This window comes from Scylla paramamosain, chromosome 35, assembly GCF_035594125.1.
Source record: "Scylla paramamosain isolate STU-SP2022 chromosome 35, ASM3559412v1, whole genome shotgun sequence".
Lineage (NCBI taxonomy): Eukaryota > Metazoa > Arthropoda > Malacostraca > Decapoda > Portunidae > Scylla > Scylla paramamosain.
The window spans coordinates 6,792,501-6,812,500 of record NC_087185.1 but is presented as its reverse complement, the minus strand read 5'-3'; the positions used below and the strand labels follow the sequence as shown (position 1 = coordinate 6,812,500).

Here is a 20,000-nt window from a genome sequence, read left to right as displayed (position 1 = left end):
AAATTACGAAAGACAGAGAGAGGGAGAACGAAAGACAGGATAGACAGCGAACCAGACAGGGAGACAAACAGGCAGACAGACAGAAACGTACTACTTCCTTCCCAGCATCCTTTCCTTCCTTTCTTCCTCCATCCTCCTCTTCTTCCTCCTCCTCTTCCTCCTCCTTCTCTCTTTCCCGCTCCATAATGTTCGGGATAACCATTCAAAACGCTTGCACGAAGACAATAGAAAACAAGACGTTGTGAAAGTTTTAATCACGCCGATGACAAAAAAGGATCCGTGAATACATAAAGCGAATACGTATGTCAGATGAAATGAGAGGAGAGAGAGAGAGAGAGAGAGAGAGAGAGAGAGAGAGAGGAGAGGAGAGAGAGAGAGAGAGAGAGAGAGAGAGAGAGAGAGAGCTCCCCACCACACTAGCCAGAGCAGACAAAGAGAGGCCAGGCAGTAATCAAGAAGAGGAGTCAACGTAGCCCATCACTGCACCATCCCAGACCTCTGCCAGCGAGGCCACAAAGAGAAGTAATTATGAAAATGAGTGATATCTTTTTATTTAGCCGTGTGACCCCGCCAGCCAGCAGCGCCCCTCGCCCCTCCATAAACAAGGGTTCCCTCAAACCGAAAGGCGTGCGCGTCCTGCCTTTTCTTTGCTTTATAAGACTGACTTTCGTGTGCTTGTAGTTTCAGGTGCACGCGTTCCTCTCCCCTAGTCACCTGTTGCTCGCTGCTGTTCTTTATTCATCGGTTAATAAATTGTACTATAGTTTATGGCTCGGGCCGTACGCACATACAAGACAGGGAGGGTATCCACACCTATATATCCACACGCCGCATCCACACACCCAAGAACACCCGAGGGAGAATAGTTGGGAATAAAAACTGGTTCTGACGTGATGAATGAGGTCGAGGAAACAGGCAGGCAGTGAAGACACATCCCTTGGCAATAGTCTCAAGTCTCCCCTCGATTAAAAAATGAAAATAGTAAAGAAAACGATGTCATACGTTAGGGATCAGCCACTAATCTCGAGTCGTAGTCACTCAGTCAAACAGTCAATTAGTCCTGCAGTGACTCAGACCGACAGGCAAGTAGCGGATAACCTGTCGGGGAGGCAGTCGGCGTGTCGGGCCCCAAGACGCATCCCCGCGGAGGCGTCTTGCTGCTCCGCGTGTCCCCAGCCTTTCTTTTGTGTGTCTTAATAATTACGCTGATGACGGACATTCGATCTCGCCTCCTACGGGTTCGACACTCCTCCTCCTCCTCCTCTTTCTCCTTCTCATTCTCATTCTCTCTTCCTTCTCCCCGCTGCTGTTTCTACTCTTACTTGTTCTCTTAAGAATCCTTTAGGTTTAGTTCATCTTTCTTATTCGTTTACTGCTGCTACTACTACTACTACTACTACTACTACTACTACTACTACTACTACTACTACTACTACTACTACTACTACTGTTGCTTGCTGGTACACTTTCTCGTCTCATTCATCCAATTTGTGTGTGTCTCTTTGTTCTCTTCCTTTTCCACTTCCTTCTCCTTTTCCTCCTCCTCCTCCTCCTCTCCTCTTCTCATATCGGACTAAAAGTATGAGTACTTTTGCACGTGTTGTTTGGATTTATAATGTAGATATGATTTGCAAAGTGTGTGTGTGTGTGTGTGTGTGTGTGTGTTTGATAACTTCGTTCTTCACTGCAACTAAAAACAAAAACTAAAATCCAATCTGCTGTCCTGTCTTTGTTTCAGATCTGGAGTTCAATTCTACACTCCCTTGCTTCGGAATCTATTTCCATCTCTCCCTCTTCCTCCACCACTGTTGCAGATCTACACTTGCACCTTAATCTCCCTTATTCCTCTGTACCATATCTAGTCCTCCTTATCTCACTATGACCTACCAACCCTTACGTACATCTCAAGCTCCCTTAGTCCTCTATACCATCTCTGTACCATGTCTAGCCCTCTTTATCTTCCTTTTCCTCAGCTCCCATAACTCCCATCCACTTTGCCTCCCCACCACCTCCATCAGCCTGACATTTTCACATATTTAACATACCTACATTTACTTCAGTCCATTATAAAACACTTTGACCCCACCAGCTTCTACCGTCGTCTAATAAATTCACTTGAGTGCCGCGCCCCCCCCTGTCCCCCTGCTCCCCCCCCTTGGACGTACCCACCGGAGCCTCGCCTGGGAGACTAGGCGAGCCGAGGATCAACCTACCAATAAGTCGGACTTAATTGGCACTCGATGACAGCAGGCTCATGACACTGCTTAATGAGATGTCAGACGAAGGCAATAAATAGTGACATTAGACCAAGGTTACCGGCGCCTCTCTCTCTCTCTCTCTCTCTCTCTCTCTCTCTCTCTCTCTCTCTCTCTCTCTCTCTCTCTCTCTCTCTCTCTCTCTCTCTACATCATGGAGGAAATCAAATATTCCTACCATATTTTCCCAGTACGCACCAGTGACCAATTTTAACATTAGATATATATTAGCTTCCCCATAACGACTGAGAGTTAATAGGAAAATTTGTGGAAAGTGCAAATTATATAATGAGGGATGAAAAATAGCAATGATAAAGAGACGTGAATGTTGCTTGTAAATCTCTCTCTCTCTCTCTCTCTCTCTCTCTCTCTCTCTCTCTCTCTCTCTCTCTCTCTCTCTCTCTCTCTCTCTCTCTCTCTAGTCAGCCTATTGTCATATTCTCCCCCAAGTCTTCGTTGTTGCTTATTCTCGCTGACAGAGTAACGAGAAAACTTGGATCATACAAATACACCGGGCCAGTCTTAAAACTCTCTTTATTAATAACTGCCTCGATAGATAGTAACGCCTTGACTCTGGCAATCCAATATATCCCCTCTAATTAAATTTGAGTCCGTCGCCTTATTTATGAAGGTAAGAGCTGCCGGCAATAACCTCTCGTCTTGCCCCTCTTCCTCCTTCTCCTCCCCCTCCTCCTTCTCCTCCTCTTCCTCTTTACCTTCCTTCATGGGAGTGTTTTTATTGTTCACTCTGACAAGTTATCTCATCTGATCGTTCCCGGCGCTTGGTTTGCTTTGCGGCGACCGAATCATGATGAGCAACGAGGCTCCGGCCCAGACAACCTTTCTATCATGGCAGGTAAAGAGTCACCTAACCCTCCCTCGCCTCCCCCCACACACCGCTGCTCCCCAAGGCCCGGTGCTCGCCGTGGCTGTCACTTCACCCATTAAGATGACGCTGATGCACCTCACCCTCCTGACAGCCTTAGATCCGCCGCAAGAAACCGAGGCAAGGCAACAACAAGGCATTGGTTTCCCGCGCCGCTAATAATCTGGCGGAATCTTTGCTGTGTGCCTCAGGTGTGTGTGTGCCTCGTGTTGCATGACTCTCACTAATATTTCGATTAAATATTTTTTAAAGTCGCTCTCCTAATGGGGACTCCGTGACATTCTCAAGCGTACGATGGGTATAAGTATTATTTGGTTTTCTTGTCGTGTGGTAATATGGCTTCACGCGTAGCCTCGTCCCCCGTGACTATAAAGAGGCCGGCCACACGACCCGCCGCCCCGCCAGCGTGCGGCGCCTCACAACACCGCATCAATTACTTCGAAATCCAATTAACGTCGCAAGATCACGCGACGGGCGGCGTAAGAGGGTGAGCGCCGCCCCCCTGCCGCCCCACGCTCTGGCCACAATAACAAGGCGGCCAGACCCGAGCTGTCACCCGGCACTCACCCGTCACATGGCAAAATTAATCTTGTAATTAATAAGACGGATGGCCGGCCACGCTCCCCCTTGTGAGCAGCAGCCGCCAGCCGCGCCGCGCCGTGTCCAGGTAAAAATGGTGCAGGTTATCGGCAGCAGTAACGTGCGCGATGTAGGATAATGCAGGTCGCCGCCACCGCCCGGCGTCATGAGAGCAAGTAAAACGTTCGTGTTTTCAATGAAATAAACGAACGGACATTAGATTTTACTTAATGTCCAGCACTGGGAATAAAACCACCGAGCTTTTATACACGCCAAAAAACAGTCGCTGCCAGCATATAGCATTGGTAGTGTGTTTATCAGGGAAAAAACTTTTATAGGAAGCAATAATAGAGGCAATAGTCATAAGCTAACAGTCGGCCGCGGAACATGGTACCCGCAGGCCCACTCCACTACGCCCACACGCCACACGCCACGCCGCCACACGCCACACACAGCCACGCCACCAGCCACGCCGCCTCCACCAGCCACACACCATTCGCTAACAATTACACGGCATCGACACTCCACAGATTAGATATTGTATCGCGCCGTGATTTGGAGGGTCGTCAGCGCTGAACAAGTCTTTCATCACGCCCCGATCCTGCCCCCGCGGCGCCATTTCCCCGCCATGTTTGGTCATGAGATGAAAATGAGTCGTAAAAACAGGCTCGTGAGTGTTGTTTTTCACGCCGTTTCTGAGGAGTGATTGGAACATTGTCAGTGAGCATCTGTGGGGAGCCTGTTTATGTTCACTGTACATGGGGCGTGAGTGCGAAATAAAAACGAGCATCATTACATTTTCACCAAAGTCTCGCGTATATTTCAGTCTCCAAATCGTGAGTGTCTGCAGGAGGAAAACTGCAGGCACTCAGATCACACACGGTTCTTCTCTCAAAGTCTCCCGGGCATTATTTCCATTCACTTCAACTCGAAATCGAATGACAGCCTTGATAGGAGTCGGTGTTGGTGCAGGCGGCGGCGGGCGGCAGACTACACTTGGCAGGGCGATGCGCGGCTCCTGGCTTGAAGCGCGTAATCAGTTTCTATTGTCCCTTAAGAAACAATGGGTGAAATCGGTTAGATTGCCTCTTGATCCAATGGCCGGGAATGAAATTTAGCTCCAGCGATTGTCTTGGATATTGGAAGTTGATTTAAATGATATTCAGTGGGAGCAAAGAGGCTGGGAGGTGTGTGTTAATAGCGTGGCAGGCGGTGAGGGAGCAGACACTGAGGTCCCCGTAAGATAACCATGAGCGGGAAAAAGGGACGGGAAGGAGCTTGCAAGAAGACGTGAAGGCAAGTGAGAGGAACCTACAGTGTCATTTTAAAGGAAGGGACGAGGCAGGGAAGCTTACAAGGAGCAGCGGGATGAAGCGGGAGGACTTGGCACAAATAATGTGATGTAAGGGAAGAGGGTGAGACACACAAGCATCGCAAGGAGTAGGTGAGTGAGGCGGGACGAGTTTGCAAGGATTGTGAAAGCAGAAGGCGGGAGGAACAAGCAGGAAAAGTGTCAGGTGAGACCATGTGACTGGAAACCTGACCGCCGGTGGTCGTGTTACACTCGGAGACGCCCAGCTCACCTCGCCCTCTCCCTTGCAGCATCAAGCCACTCCTGTAGGGTCAAGGCACACTCCCTGCATGCACTATAGTTATTTATGGACCCGTGTGTGTGTGTGTGTGTGTGTGTGTGTGTGTGTGTGTGTGTGTGTGTGTGTGTGTGTGTGTGTGTGTGTGTGTGTGTGTGTGTGTGTCATCATTCTTCCCATACTCACATACCCACTAGATGCCTTTCCCGCTGTATTCTGAACGTACCCCGCCCTCACTCGTCACTCTTCACTCCCCGCCCTTCCCGCGAGGTGCCCTTCACACGCGGCCCTTTTCCCAATGCGTCAACTCCCTCACAAAGGCCTGCGTGCCCCCTCCCTCTATTCTGTCCCCTCTCAGCCCCGGGTCGGCGAGGGATGATGGGATTTGGTTATAAAGTCCACACCCGTCATCAGCACCACAATAGAATTTAATCATTTTTAATTAGGCTTGGCTGTGGGCACCAGGGGCACGTTACAAAAATAACAAGGTTTCACAATGGCCGCAATTTGGCACCAGGACGCGGGCCTCTCATCCTCACCCCCGTCGTAAAAACATGGGCGGACTTTGGCTTGTTTATCTTTCCTGAGATTCCTCGGGTTGGCTCTAATGTTGTGTACAAGAGAGGAGAGGAGAAGAAAAGTTAAGAGTTGCCTGAGCTGTCTTGGCGGAGGTGAAGCGGGACGGTGTTGCGTTGTGGCGTTCCTTAAGTGTGGAATCTTAGGCAGTTTGTTCTCCGTTTTACGTTTGTACTTAGTGTTTATACTAATACATATCAGTGGGTAGGACGTGTCTGTTCATCGCTGGGATGCATTATATATCTTTTAAGTTTCTGGTAGGCTTCATTACCGGGAAATTGAGTGAAATACCAGTCACTTGAGAGGAGGAGGAGGAGGAGGAGGAGGAGGAGGAGGAGGAGGAGGAGGAGGAGGAAGAGCAGGAGACAGCCGTGGGAGACGCCTGGGAGTGTGTCGGGCCGCACGGGGGGTAGAAACGCCTGTGGTATAAAACAGAACACTAACAGTCGCCGTGATCATCATAAACTTCGCACTACATTATCATTAATGAGATACTAAATTCAGCCGGCGATTTAAACCATTAGACGAGTGCAACAGAAACTCCTCATTAAGCAAGCGAAGGTCGTTCAGAGCGTAAGAGAAGGATAATTATTTTGAGATATTTATAAATCATCACCATCACCGCCATCATTATCATCATCATCATCATCGGCTTTATTTTTTCACCCTACTCCGGCATTATTTTCAGCACAGCCCAAGCGTCCAGTTCTGATTAATAGGTTACATTATAACGTATGATTTCATGGCTGATTTATACATTCATGCATAATCAGTAGAGAAAATTACCCCATATAAGTTCACAGTGTTTTAATGATGCGTGAGGTATACACGTGTGTGTGTGTGTGTGTGTGTGTGTGTGTGTGTGTGTGTAACTTACTGTCTAACGGATAACGATGCTGGTGGTGATGGTGACGATGATGGTAATGATGAAGGTTGGTGATCCGGGTGGGAGGAGGGAGGGGAGGGTGACAGTGACGAAGGGGAAGAGGGGGAAGGGAAGGATGTTGGTTGGCTGGCAAGGGAAATCCGTCCCAGTCTTCTCTTTGTCCTCACTCTTATAGCCAATTTTAGAATCCAAACAGTGGGGGTGTGTCTGGGAGGTTCCGTGGAATGGACCTGATTGTGTGCAGGTGGGAGGGAGAGGGAGAGGGAGAGGAAGAGAGAGAGAGAGGGATAGGAAAGAAGGGAGGGAAGCGTTGGCACCAGCTGGGCCGATTTACCTTCAATGTGTTTGCCTACTTGCTTAAGGTGTTCTTTAGGAGGGAGGGTGAGGGAGAGGAGGGGGAGAGATGAACGTGTGTATTCGCCCTGGTTTGTTTACAGCTCGTGATCCTTGAGAGGTCGCGGTGCAGGTGACCGGGGAAAGGTTACGGGCAAGGTACTCACGCTCGCGCACCACCACGCTTGAAGACTGGCCAGGTTCATTCATCAGTACTTTGCTCGTCCTAGGGTTAGAGAAAACAGTCAGTGAAAGGCAGCAGTAGAGGGTAACACGTCGGTTCATTCATCTGTACTTTGCTCGTCCTAGGGTTAGAGAAAACAGTCAGTGAAAGGCAGCAGTAGAGAGTAACACGTCGGTTCATTCATCTGTACTTTGTCCGTCCTAGGGTTAGAGAAAAAGTCAGTGGAAAGTAACAGTAGAGAGTAACACGTCGGCTCGTTCATCTGTACTTTGTTCGTCCTAGGGTTAGAGAAAACAGACAGTGAAAGGCAACAACAGAAAGAGTTATACACGTCATTTCGCTGAGTGCTGCTACGATGTGTTTCTGTTTTAAGGCAAAGTGGAATAAAGTAAAAAAGAATATATTTTAATAGTCATAGAAATAGTTTTTGTGTTTTAATGCTTCAGTGGCACGTTTTTCTTACTTTCTGGAAGATTGAGTAAGCAGAACAGTGAGAAAAAGGAAATACATTGTTATATTACTTGTCCTGAGGTCGGAGAGAGTAAGATCAGAGGAATGAAAGTTAGAGACAGTGCCAATTTAACAGAGTAATGCTTCAGTCAGACGCTTTTTACACTTTCTTGGAAGCGAAGAAATATAATAAGAAGAAAACAGCAAAAAAGTAGTGATAATAGTAATAATTTGAAGAGATACCAAATGAGAACTTTCGCAATACCTCTCAGACAAATGAAGCACTGCACAATAATAGTAATAACCGTACATAAACCAATAAGAGTAAAGGTAACGAGAGCAGTGTAAATATAATCCCAGCGGAATGAAAACCTTCTCACAGGATCTGCGTGGTTCGCTTATCCACCTGTGACGAGTTTAAGTGCAGGTGGAGATCGTTAAGAGGCGGCCCGTCCCAGCCTCGTCCCGGCTCGCCCTAGGGAACGCTGCTGACGAGCCTCACGCGACCTCCATCTCTGAATTTGCAGAAGGCGCTGAGGGAGGAGCCACGTGTTACTTGGGACCTAGATACCTCCTCCTCCTCCTCCTCCTCCTCCTCCTCCTCCTCCTTTTCCGTTAGATTCAATAAGTCTGTTGTTGCTTATTCTTCCTTTTTTTTTTTTTGTATGGTTTTCTCTTTTTTTTTTTTCTTCCTTATCATTGTTCATATCATATACCTCTTCTTTTCCCAACTGGTTATCTCTCTCTCTCTCTCTCTCTCTCTCTCTCTCTCTCTCTCTCTCTCTCTCTCTCTCTCTCTCTCTCTCTCTCTCTCTCCACTGTTATTCTTCTAGTCCCCTCAGTCGTATTTCTTTGCCTACTCATTCTTTACTTTGCTCTTCGTGTCTTCTCTGTATCTTTAATTTATTGTATTTTTTGTCTCTTTTTTTTTATATCTTGTCCTTGGCTAATTCCACTCGTCCCCCCTTCTCTTCCTCCTCTTCTTCTTTTTCCTCATGGTGGTCAACTCTCACGCCTGTTACTATGTGTGTGTGTGTGTGTGTGTGTGTGTGTGTGTGTGTGTGTGTGTGTGTGTGAGTGTATTTTCGTTCGTTATTTACATTCTGGTTTCCCTTTTTCCATGGTACGTTGCATTTTGAAGTTACACATTGTCTACATACCGTTACTCTCTCTCTCTCTCTCTCTCTCTCTCTCTCTCTCTCTCTCTCTCTCTCTCTCTCTCTCTCTCTCTCTCTCTCTCTCTCTCTCTGCCTAGAAAATGTAGTAAATGGTGGGTCTGACATTTCACTTACGTTGTCCAATCCAAGGAGACTCCATATCTGCTGCTTCTCTTCGCTATCAAATTAGAAACGAAGTCATGACAGTTCTTCCTACCTCCTCCTCCTCCTCCTCCTCCTCCTCCTCCTCCTCCTTCTCTTTTCGTCCTTTATTCCTCCTCCTCCTCCTCCTCCTCTGCCTCCTCCTGCTGCTTTCTTCATAACCCAATCTTCTCCACTCTTGCCCCAATCCGAATCCCCCCCCCATCTCTCTCTCTCTCTCTCTCTCTCTCTCTCTCTCTCTCTCTCTCTCTCTCTCTCTCTCTCTCTCTCTCTCTCTCTCTCTCTCTCTCTCTGATCTTCTTTGGTCGTTCTCTACGTGCTTCTATTCCTCGTGATGTTATTAATACCCTCTCACTTTCTTTTTCTTTTTTCTTTTTCTTTTTTTTTTGGCGTGAGTGTTCTTCCCGAGTGACTTCGTTTAGTTTTTTTGTTGAGTTGTGGGTTTTTTCTCGTTCCCGTCTCGGTAATCAATTAAAGTTAAGAAATATTGAAAGAGATACATGATTCCTATTGTAGTTTATTGAGCGCCTTTACTATTGGTGATGAAAAAAAAAAAAATAGTAATAATAATGTAAAAGTGAAAGAACATGCTGTAGATGATCGTAAACTTAAGACGCATGAAAAACTTCGAATGATCCACGAAGCAACTCAGCCAAACAGCCATTAACAGAACGAAGGAAACAAGACCCTCCATAATAAATACACGAGTTTGGTTCCCAACATCCGATCTTCAGGAGAATACTAATTAGCATAATCAGAGAGAAGATTTAATGAGCGCGTCGATAAATAGCAGTATCTGAGCCACGTTTTTAGCGGGGTGAGGGTCGCCCTTACGGTCACCCTTGCTAAGGTCGAAAATAGCCGTTTCCGTGGCGCCAAAGCATAAGGGTGAAACAGGCGGTCTAAAACAGGTTTATAAAAAGGCACTTATTGTGTACAGAGCCGCAGCAAACGTCCAATTAAGAATATTAAATTAAAAAATAGCATGCATGTATGAACGCGGTGGGTGTCAAGCGTTCAATTATGTAGCAAATAATTAGAGTCTCGCATGACTATACTCGTAATAGGCAATTAAGCCAAAAATCCCTGAAGTGCCTCGTGGAAATAGTTCAGGGTAATTAAATTCTGAATACCGCCTGCATATAAGTATGGGGAGTGTTGGGGACCATTGTGTGTGTGTCTCATTGTGTGTGTGTGTGTGTGTGTGTGTGTGTGTGTGTGTGTGTGTGTGTGTGTGTTGTTAAGGTGCCTCTCCTCTTTTTTGTTATGCTTATGGTGCCACTGTGTGTATGTGTGTGTGTGTGTGTGTGTGTGTGTGTGTGTGTGTGTGTGTGTGTGTGTGTGTGCGGCCAATTATATATGTATGGAATTTTATTATTATGAGTATATCCATGTGAGTGAAATGTGCACATCAGTGTGGGTGCGAGGTAGCGTGAGTGCGTGCATGCATTTGCGTGCGTGAGTTTGCATATTTGAGTGCGCGCACGCGTCAGTTTGTCCCTCGTTGCCTATAAAGTACTACACCGTAGCAATTTTAATTACAATAGTGGGGATGAATTATTATGCAAAGCGTAATTTCAAGCATCGTGTTCCATAGAGGAGGACAAAGCAGAGCATTTTCCTCCCTGTGTCCTCCCCCGCAGGAGTCACTTTAGCCGCGCCCCGCACCCGTGTATATGACGTTTGTGTAACATCAGCGTAAAATTAGAATGTTTATATTTAATTAATTGTGGTAACGATGCGTTAAATCGATTTTCAGCATTACAAACCTTAACCACATGTGTCCCGACAGGCAATTTGTGACCATCTGCGCTCGTGCCATAGAGGTGAAGTTCCCACGAGCTCTCTGAAGGCTTCTACAGTTGTATTTATTAGGCAGATTTTACTATTGTTTTGTGGGCTTGGCGGTTTTTTGTAGCAGAAGCAGTGTAGGCAATAATGAAAAACAAACACTTGTGTGGTAATTAGTTCTGTGTATTGCCATTATCGCTGTGCATTCATAGACAGACCCGATCCCTTGCAAACACTGGCTGTAAACACACGGGGAGGAGAGAGCGAGAGGAGGAGGAGCAGCAGGAGGAAGAGGCAGCAGACGCACCACACCAGCCACGCCAAGACATCTGGGAGTCAAAACCTGAGGGTCAAGATGTACTGAGTCTCGGATATGACGCGGCGGTGGTGGTGGCGGTGGTGGTGGCGGCGGGAGGCGACTGAATAGGTGGAAAATTACGTGTCATTGCAGATTAGGAGTTCTTGAGGCGAGTCTGAATGCAGCAGGAGTAGGAGCAGGGGGCAGCAGGAACAGACCACCAGCAGCAGCGGACCGAGGGGCGGGTAAAACGGGGGCAGGAATAGAGGTCGGGGAGGGATGGGCGGGAAGGGGCGGAAGGGGCGGGAGGGGATGTGAGGGATGACCTGGGACGCCGAGTTATGGAGGCGTTAAATAACATTGGTAACAAAATGGCAGTGTGCGGCGGGAGGGGGACGGGAAGGAAGGGCTGGGAGAGGGGGCTAAAGGGACGGGAGGAGTGGGGCGAGAGGGGCGTTGTAATGCGGGAAGAGAGGGGAGCTTGGAGGCGTGTAATATGACCTTATTTAAAACTAATTACAACGGGCGAGCCTTGAATAATTCGCTAAGCACTTGGTGACTCGCATTCCCGCTGCATTATTGAGGTGATTGAAGCGAAGAACCGGCCACTGTGCACCTTCAGATGGCCGCCAGAACGAGGCAAGCAAGCGGTACACTCTCCAATCCATTCGGCAATTCATCCTCTTCCCCTTATAATATTAATGCCAATGTACTATTAATTCCCATAACTCACAGCGGGAGTAACACACGGGAGGCGCGCGAGGCAAGGACGAGGGTGAGGTGGGAGTGAATCAGGGAGTTACATTATTACTAAGCACAAGAGGTAATGATGTTCTTAGACTCCTTGTGGTTTCTAAGGACGCGGAACCCGGAGCTGGAGAAACGATAAATTTGCGGAGGTAGAAATTATAGCCTTGAGAGAGAGAGAGAGAGAGAGAGAGAGAGAGAGAGAGAGAGAGAGAGAGAGAGAGAGAGAGAGAGAGAGAGAGAGAGAGAGAGAATCATTACCCTTCCTCAGTTTTTACGTGAGAAAACGAGAGAAAAAAAATCAGACTCGAGAATTATAATCACTTGCATCAGATATAAGACGTAACTTTTCCCTCCTCCTCCTCCTCCTCCTCCTCCTCCTTCGCCTGTCTGTGTCTGGAAATCCACGAACAGGCAACAGACGAACGAATGCGAGGTTCCAATATTCCACGCGGAGTCTTAGCGGCCAAATATTGTCCGATAGTTGTTGTTTCCGGTGAAGGGTTGACGTTTATTTGAGGCTGTGTCGACGTCCCGGAGTTGGAAAATGCGTCACTGGACATATAACAAAATAAGTAAAGAGGATTATTCCCTTTATATTTATACAGGAGAGAGAGAGAGAGAGAGAGAGAGAGAGAGAGAGAGAGAGAGAGAGAGAGAGAGAGAGAGAGAGAGAGAGAGAGAGAGAGAGATGTAAGGAAAGCTGCAAGAAGCCAGTAGGCCTACACGTGCAAGTACTATATAAATCAGAGAGAGAGAGAGAGATAGATAGAGAGAGAGAGAGAGAGAGAGAGAGAGAGAGAGAGAGAGAGAGAGAGAGAGAGAGAGAGAGAGAGAGAGAGAGAGAGAGAGAGAGAGAGAGAGAGAGAGAGAGATGATATTTTAACCTCTATTTCCTTTTTTATTACCAGTTTTACGAGGTCTCTATTTCTTTTGTTCGTTATGTATCACAAATGCACTAATATTCCACGCCTCTCTTTACTCACCGCCATCTCAACCCTAAACCTTGCGGCTGAAACTACAGTTCCCTGAGATGTGAAATTTTTAGTCTTTTTTCCCCCGAGCGATAAGTATGATGGTGTTAAGATAGCGAGGGTTATTGAGAGAACAAAGGGAATGTCGCTGCCTTCTCTGCCCAGCCTCACAAAGCACATAATAACAAACACTGTATAAAAGACGATAAGGATTACAAAAGCTTTTCACCGATAAGACTGGCCACGTTCTCTCTCTCTCTCTCTCTCTCTCTCTCTCTCTCTCTCTCTCACACACACACACACACACACACACACACACACACACACACACACACACACGATTCACGTCTCCATCTCACGCTTCAAATTGCACTTTTCCCTCCCTCTTAAATATTCCCACATCATAAAAGTATTGTAGCATTGTACTCTATTAGACGGTAAGAGTGAGCCTCGAGTCAGCCTCTCTTTAGAATCGTCACTTCTAGAGAGAGAGAGAGAGAGAGAGAGAGAGAGAGAGAGAGAGAGTCTGGAGGTTATAATAAGAATGAGGGAAGGGCAGGAGGGGAGGTGGTATGATAACCTTGTATAAGGATTCATTTTGATTATATTACCGATGCGCTTCACGTGGGAGACTTAATAGGGAAGCAGGGAAAGAAATAGAGGAGGAACATGCGTGGGAGAGATGCAGTGATGGTTGACATTACCGTTAATTAGCGAGGGAGACACGAAGGGTGAAAATATACATACAAAAAGTAAGTAAATAAAAAAAAGCTTTTTTTTTTTAGTCTAATTATAAAATTAAAAGTTACAACAAATGATAAAGTAAATAAAGGCAAAATATAATGAATGCATGGTTTTATATGTTCAGACACACACACACACACACACACACACACACACACACACACACACACACACACACACACACACACACACACACACACATGACTAGCAACAAAAGCAGAGGAAGGAGAACGATAAGGAATTTGGTAACTACCTTTGTTAGAGCAGGAATAGGAGGAGGAGGAGGAGGAGGAGGAAAACAAACAGCAACAGACTTTTTGGTTCGTGCTACAGTGTTTGGTGATTAGAAAAAAAATAGAAGTTTAAAACAAGATAGGTTACCGCGACAAAAGATTGGTAGAATTAGGGGGAAGAAAATGAGGAGGAGGAGGAGGAGGAGGAGGAAGAGGAGTAGGAGGAGGAAGAGGAGGAGGAGGAGGAGGAGGAGGAGGAGGAGGAGGAGGAGGAGGAGGAGGAGGAGGACTAACAAAGAAACACATTTGGTTACTCAGCTCACGGAGGAATACTTCAGAGAATCACCATGAAAGTCAATGTGTTACTTTCCATTTGGGACCACACTGCTGTGACCGCACTCTTTGGGAACCTTGGCGATAGCAGACCAGTAGTGCTTCTCGCCGATAACATTGTACGGCAACTGAAGGTAATCTGAAGGTGGAAAGAGGGAGGAAAAAAAGAAAAAAGAAAAAATAGAAGGTCATGTTGGAAAAAAAAAAATATGTATGTGCCTCATTATTAGTTTTGTTTCCTTTGTGTTCGGCTCTTTGGGAGTTTCTGTTTGTTTCTCATTGTCGGTCGTTCGGCACATGTAGAAGGCACGCGAGGGACACACACACACACACACACACGACATATTCATGAAAAGAAATCACTCATCTTTTTCCTCCATCAGAATTGTCTCGGCCTTTATCAATACGAGGAAAATGACAAACAGCCTTAAGAAGAAAAAGTAAAAGAAAAAAAAAAGATTCCAGAAAATAAGGTGAATTCAGGATGATCTTGAATAATACAGGGTGAGTGCATTAGAGTGAAGGGAAGAAGATAAAGACGGTGAAGGGAGAAACGTAATGATAGGGTGATACAGTGTGAAGAGCAGAATAAAAACAAGGGCGAGATAGGGTGAGACAGGGATAATGAGGGAGCGTTAGGGTGAGGCAGAAACAGAGTAACGTAGGATGAAGATAGGAAAGAGGGAAGTCAAGAAGGGTGAGGGAGGGTGAGAGGAGGGTGAGAGGAAGGGTGAGGCGGGAACTCTGTATTCACCCTTCCTTCGTCGAGGGCTGATTAACTAACATCACGTGTCCACCAGGCAATACCGATAAAAGATTCTATTTCCTGTTTTTAGCTCAGAGAGAGAGAGAGAGAGAGAGAGAGAGAGAGAGAGAGAGAGAGAGAGAGAGAGAGAGAGAGAGAGAGGGTTGTGTATGGTGTATTGTAGCAAATGACAAGTGTATAATGAAGATACGTTTACCTGTAATTCCTACTTGATTGATCACATATATTACCTGTCAGTTAATAATGATTAGCTCACATAATCACCACCACCATCACCATCATTACCACCACCACCACTATTAGGAACACATTCCCATCACCACCACCATCATCAACAGCACCATTGCCATCACCACTAAACACACTTTCTCACCATCAGCACAAACTCCATTACCACCATCACCGCAATCATTTCAAAACCTCCCCACCACAACTATTCTGTCCACAACCCTCATCATTATTCCTCTAACCATCCTCAACCATAAGAACTCACACATCACCCTCACCACCATCACCACATCACGGAAATGCCAAAACACGTGTCTCGCAAAACAACACATCCACCTTATCATCATCTCATTACTTCCCTGATAACTCGCTTGTACCTCGCTACTATCTCTCGTTTACCACTATATGGACAAACACGAGTCCTTACCGGGTCTTCTGTGCCTCCGTCGTTATACCAAACAGAGTCTAGTTTAAGAATCAAATTTGAAGGTTTTACACAGCATGATATTCACCCTTACTGCTTTCATTGCTATTTTATTAACCTTCAAGTTGCTGTAAAAATTGTTCCTATGGATTCTCAGGTAAAGAAAAAAAAGTAATGGGAAGTTAATTTTGTGGTTTCTATACTTCAGAATTGTTACGGTTAACAAATTATGTACTACTTTTTTTAGTGTGTGTGTCAGGAATACTGTTAAAGGGCAAAAAAAATAGGGGAAAGAAAAGCTCTCTCAACTTGCCACTCTCAAAATGTCAAAAAGATTGGCTAATTCATATCTGGAGTTGTCCTGAACAGTTCAAGTCGCAGGAAAGCGGGAAAACGGAAACATTGAAAGACTTTACCAGTGAAAGGGATGAAAAGGTGATATTACTAGTTAGCCCTCGCATTATGAGAGAAAAGAATGTGTAGCTGTGAAAGCATTAGGGGTTCACAGGCATCTCTCTCATGACGGCGGTTGCAATACGCGCGGACAAATTCCCGTCCCATCAAATTTAGCCCATTGAGGCATTATGAGAGGAGCAGCATCAGCAGGTGGCTCACATTGTACAATTTTGAGATCAGGATAACCTCATTCGCTTTTCATTACACTTATAATGTATTGGTAATGATGTTTTAATGGAGTGTTGGTGTGACTCTTGGAACCCATTATGAAGTCATTTGCAGGTAGTTATTACAAAATTGGCAGGTGGACACAGCAAATGGCCTTCCTGAAAACAATGTAAACTATTTCTCGGATGAAGAGCATTACCGAATGGCCAATCAAATTTCCGGACAGTGGCATCATTAGCAGAAGCAGTTTTCGGTGTAATGGATGTGTGTGTGTGTGTGTGTGTGAGAGAGAGAGAGAGAGAGAGAGAGAGAGAGAGAGAGAGAGAGAGAGAGAGAGAGAGAGAGAGAGAGAGAGAGAGAGAGAGACTGTCGGTTGGGATAATGACGTGTGAAATTGTAATTAGCTACAAATAACACTAATACTGACAACCTGACCTAACCCACTACTACTACTACTGACAACAACGACAACAACAACAACAACAACAATAATATTTATAACTACACCTTTCAAGGAACCCTAACAACAACAACACCACGGCTCAAACCACACACACACACACACACACACACACACAGACATCTAGCAGGATACGATAACAACGATAACAAGCTCAAAACAAAGTAAGAGTCGTAAAGTACCCATAATACTTCAGGATAATGGAGGACACATCTATTTTCCCGGGGAGCACTTACCACGCATTAGCTCCCCCTCATACCTCACTTGTTTTGCCTAGCGGCCATCAATCAGGGGCTGGACATGGGTGTTAATTTACCAAGTGCTCGCCGCCTCTGCCCGTGCACTCGCCGCGGCCCATTACTCGCATCAAGAAGCTTCGAATATTCATGTGTCGTTGTCTCATTTCGTTCAGTTCTTTTTTGGAATATAATTGGCATCTTTTTTTTTTTTGTCTCTCTGTATATATGTCCTTTTTTTTCGGGGTATGTTTTCTTCTGTGTTTGTTTTTGTTTTATTTTTTTCTCTGCCTTGTGTTTTTTCTTCTGTTTTCGTGTTTTTGTTCATTTGTTTTGTCGCTTGATTCCGTTCAGTTCTTTTGTATGTTATTGTTTTGGTTTCATATTTATAGTTCGTCTTTTCTCATTGATTTTTTTTACTTTATTTATCTCTTTTTTATCTTTTTTTTTTCGTTTGTTTTGTTGTCTACTTTTATATATCTTTTTCAGTTAATTTTTTCTCCATCTTTTTTTATATTCTTCTTCTTTCTTTCGTTTTTGGTTCATATGTTTCGTTATCTAATTTCCTTGAGTTCTTTGATTTATTTCTGCTTGGTCCTTCATTTCATCTTTTCATATCATATAGTTTTACATTATTTTCTGTATAACTTGTTTTGTTTCGTTTCCACCCTCCCTTGTTTTTGTTGACTTGTTTTGTTGTCTCTTTTCGTACAGTTGTGTGAAATATAATTGGCTTGTTTTTTTTTCATTTTTCTTGTTATTTATTTTTACTTTCTATTGTTTGTTTTGTTTCTTCTTATCTTTTTGTTGCTATTGGCTGGCCTTTTTTTTTTTTTTCTTTCAAACTATTAATATTTACTTGTTATTTATTTTTTTTCCTTTTTTCGTTCTTCCTTGTGATTTTCTTCGATTATTTTTGCTATATTTTGTTTCACTTCTTGCCTTTCCCCTCTTGTCATCATTCTTGTATTGATTTGTAAGGATTTTTATATAATTATTTGACATCGATCAGTAATTTCTCTGCATCTAAAAATGTTCCTCAGATAATGCTATAGATATATTTAATTTTGCTATATCATTTACTTATGTACTTTTTTTTCATAACAATTGAAATGCGGAAAGAGAAGAAAATCGAGAGAGAGAGAGAGAGAGAGAGAGAGAGAGAGAGAGAGAGAGAGAGAGAGAGAGAGAAAGCGGCCGTGCTCCGTTATTGAATTGTTTTGGTGAAGACAATTCTTTACCATTATGCTTCGTATCGATCAATGTTGTTGCCTCAGACACTCTCCCACTCCCTCTCCCTTATAGCGCCTCCCCAGCCCCTGTGATAAGCGCCTTGTTCACCTGGATTACACTGCTACACCTGGTGACGGATTATCTCAGATTTAATATTGCTCTCTAATTGTTTACGTAACCCAGTGTTCCATTTTACAATAATTTGTGTCATGGGTTTACGTTTTCTATGTCCTGTTCCACCTCTTCCGCTTCCCACTCCTCGTCCTGTCCTCTTCCTGCCCCTCCTCCTCCTCCTCCTCGTCCTCTTCTATTTCTCATTCCTCTTTTGTTCAAGTTTCACCATCTACTCAATGCAGCAGTCAGAAAAAAAATCACATTGTGTCCGCGAAAGAATGGATGCTACCGTGTGTGTGTGTGTGTGTGTGTGTGTGTGTGTGTGTGTGTGTAATAGTGTAATGGTTTGAGAGAGTTTGAGGTTAAAGTGATGCGGCGCCATAGTGTACTGCGGTGCAATAAAACACGCGGCAGTGTGTGGCGGTGTGGTGCGGTGTGGCGCGGCACGATAAACCAGTGTGGTGTGGCGGCGCGGTATGGTGGTGGAGAGCGGAACTGTGTGGTGTAACGAGGCGGGTGTGGCGTTATGCGGCCTATAATTGTAATTGTGCGGTGTATTCTGTGTAGTTTGCATCGTTAGCGCGAGGTACCACGCTCAAAATATCACACGCGTTCTGCTCTCCGTGAAAAAAAAAACTAAAAAAAAACAAGCAATTTATCAGCAATGTTTTAAGATGCAAGAGTCATTAGAGTAACTACTGAGGCAATTAGACAAACTTGAGCAATACAACAATAAAGTGAGGCGGGGAAACTTTGGCCGGAAAAAACAAAAAGGAGAGTGAGAGCGAGGGAGACAGAGAGAGAGAGAGAGAGAGAGAGAGAGAGAGAGAGAGAGAGAGAGAGAGAGAGAGAGAGAGAGAGAAAGGGGAATGTATATATATATATTTTCCCAAAGTACTCGATATCATAACGTGTCATAAATCGTAAACTTTTTTAATTAATTTCATATTTTCATAGCAAGATATTTTCCCTGAGAGAGAGAGAGAGAGAGAGAGAGAGAGAGAGAGAGAGAGAGAGAGAGAGAGAGAGAGAGAGAGAGAGAGAGAGAGAGAGAGAGAGAGAAACCCTTGTCTTGAAGTTAGGGGAGAAAAGAATAGTATAAGAGAGACAGTAAGGAGGGTGTAAGGGGAGGAGGAGGAGGAGGAGGAGGGAAATTTAAGGGAAAGAATAAGATAATATAAGTGAAAGAGTCTGTGTTGAAGTATAAAGGAGGCAAGGAAGGGAGTGTAGGGGATAAATAAGTGGAAATAAAGGGAGGACAAGGATTGGGTAAGGGAGTTTAAGAGGTCATGTTTGAGTATAAGGGATTATTTAACGGTAAAGGGAAGGAATAAGGGGATACACAGGAGACTAAAGAATAAAACGGTGTAAGGAGGTGATAGGGAGTGTAAGATGGTATGTGTAAATTTAAGAGATTAATTAAAGGGAAAACAAAAGGAACGAGATATATAAGGAGGAATGAGTGAGAATAAATCAGTGTAAGCGAGGTGTCAGGGAGTATAAGCCAGTATTAAGGGAGGCATGAGGCGCGCGCACTGATGAGGGAAGTATGAGTGATGTCGGCAATGGTCTGAGACACGCAATATCCACACTCACAAATTACGCGGCCCATAAAAAGAAGGGGACAAAAGCCTCACAGAACAAGAGCAAGACCATAAACAGCCGTAATACAATAGGCGATTCAATACACCAGCAACAAGAGGCCTTCATAAATCCTTAGCAACTTTCCAATTAATAT

General features: G+C 45.0%; 1 protein-coding gene across 5 annotated transcripts in view; it reads right to left on the bottom strand.

Moving 5' to 3' along the window:
* Positions 1 to 7,351, bottom strand: part of LOC135090608 (LIM domain only protein 3-like) — a 104,530-nt gene extending 97,179 nt beyond the window's left edge. For 4 of the 5 annotated variants that reach the window (XM_063987518.1, XM_063987519.1, XM_063987520.1 and 1 more), the window contains exon 1: positions 7,272 to 7,351. In XM_063987518.1, coding sequence (XP_063843588.1) covers positions 7,272 to 7,314 — 43 coding nt within the window. In that variant the 5' untranslated portion in view covers positions 7,315 to 7,351. The remainder of the gene's footprint in view (positions 1 to 7,271) is intronic. The other variant, XM_063987522.1, reaches the window with a different exon arrangement.
* Positions 7,352 to 20,000: the final 12,649 nt, after the last annotated feature.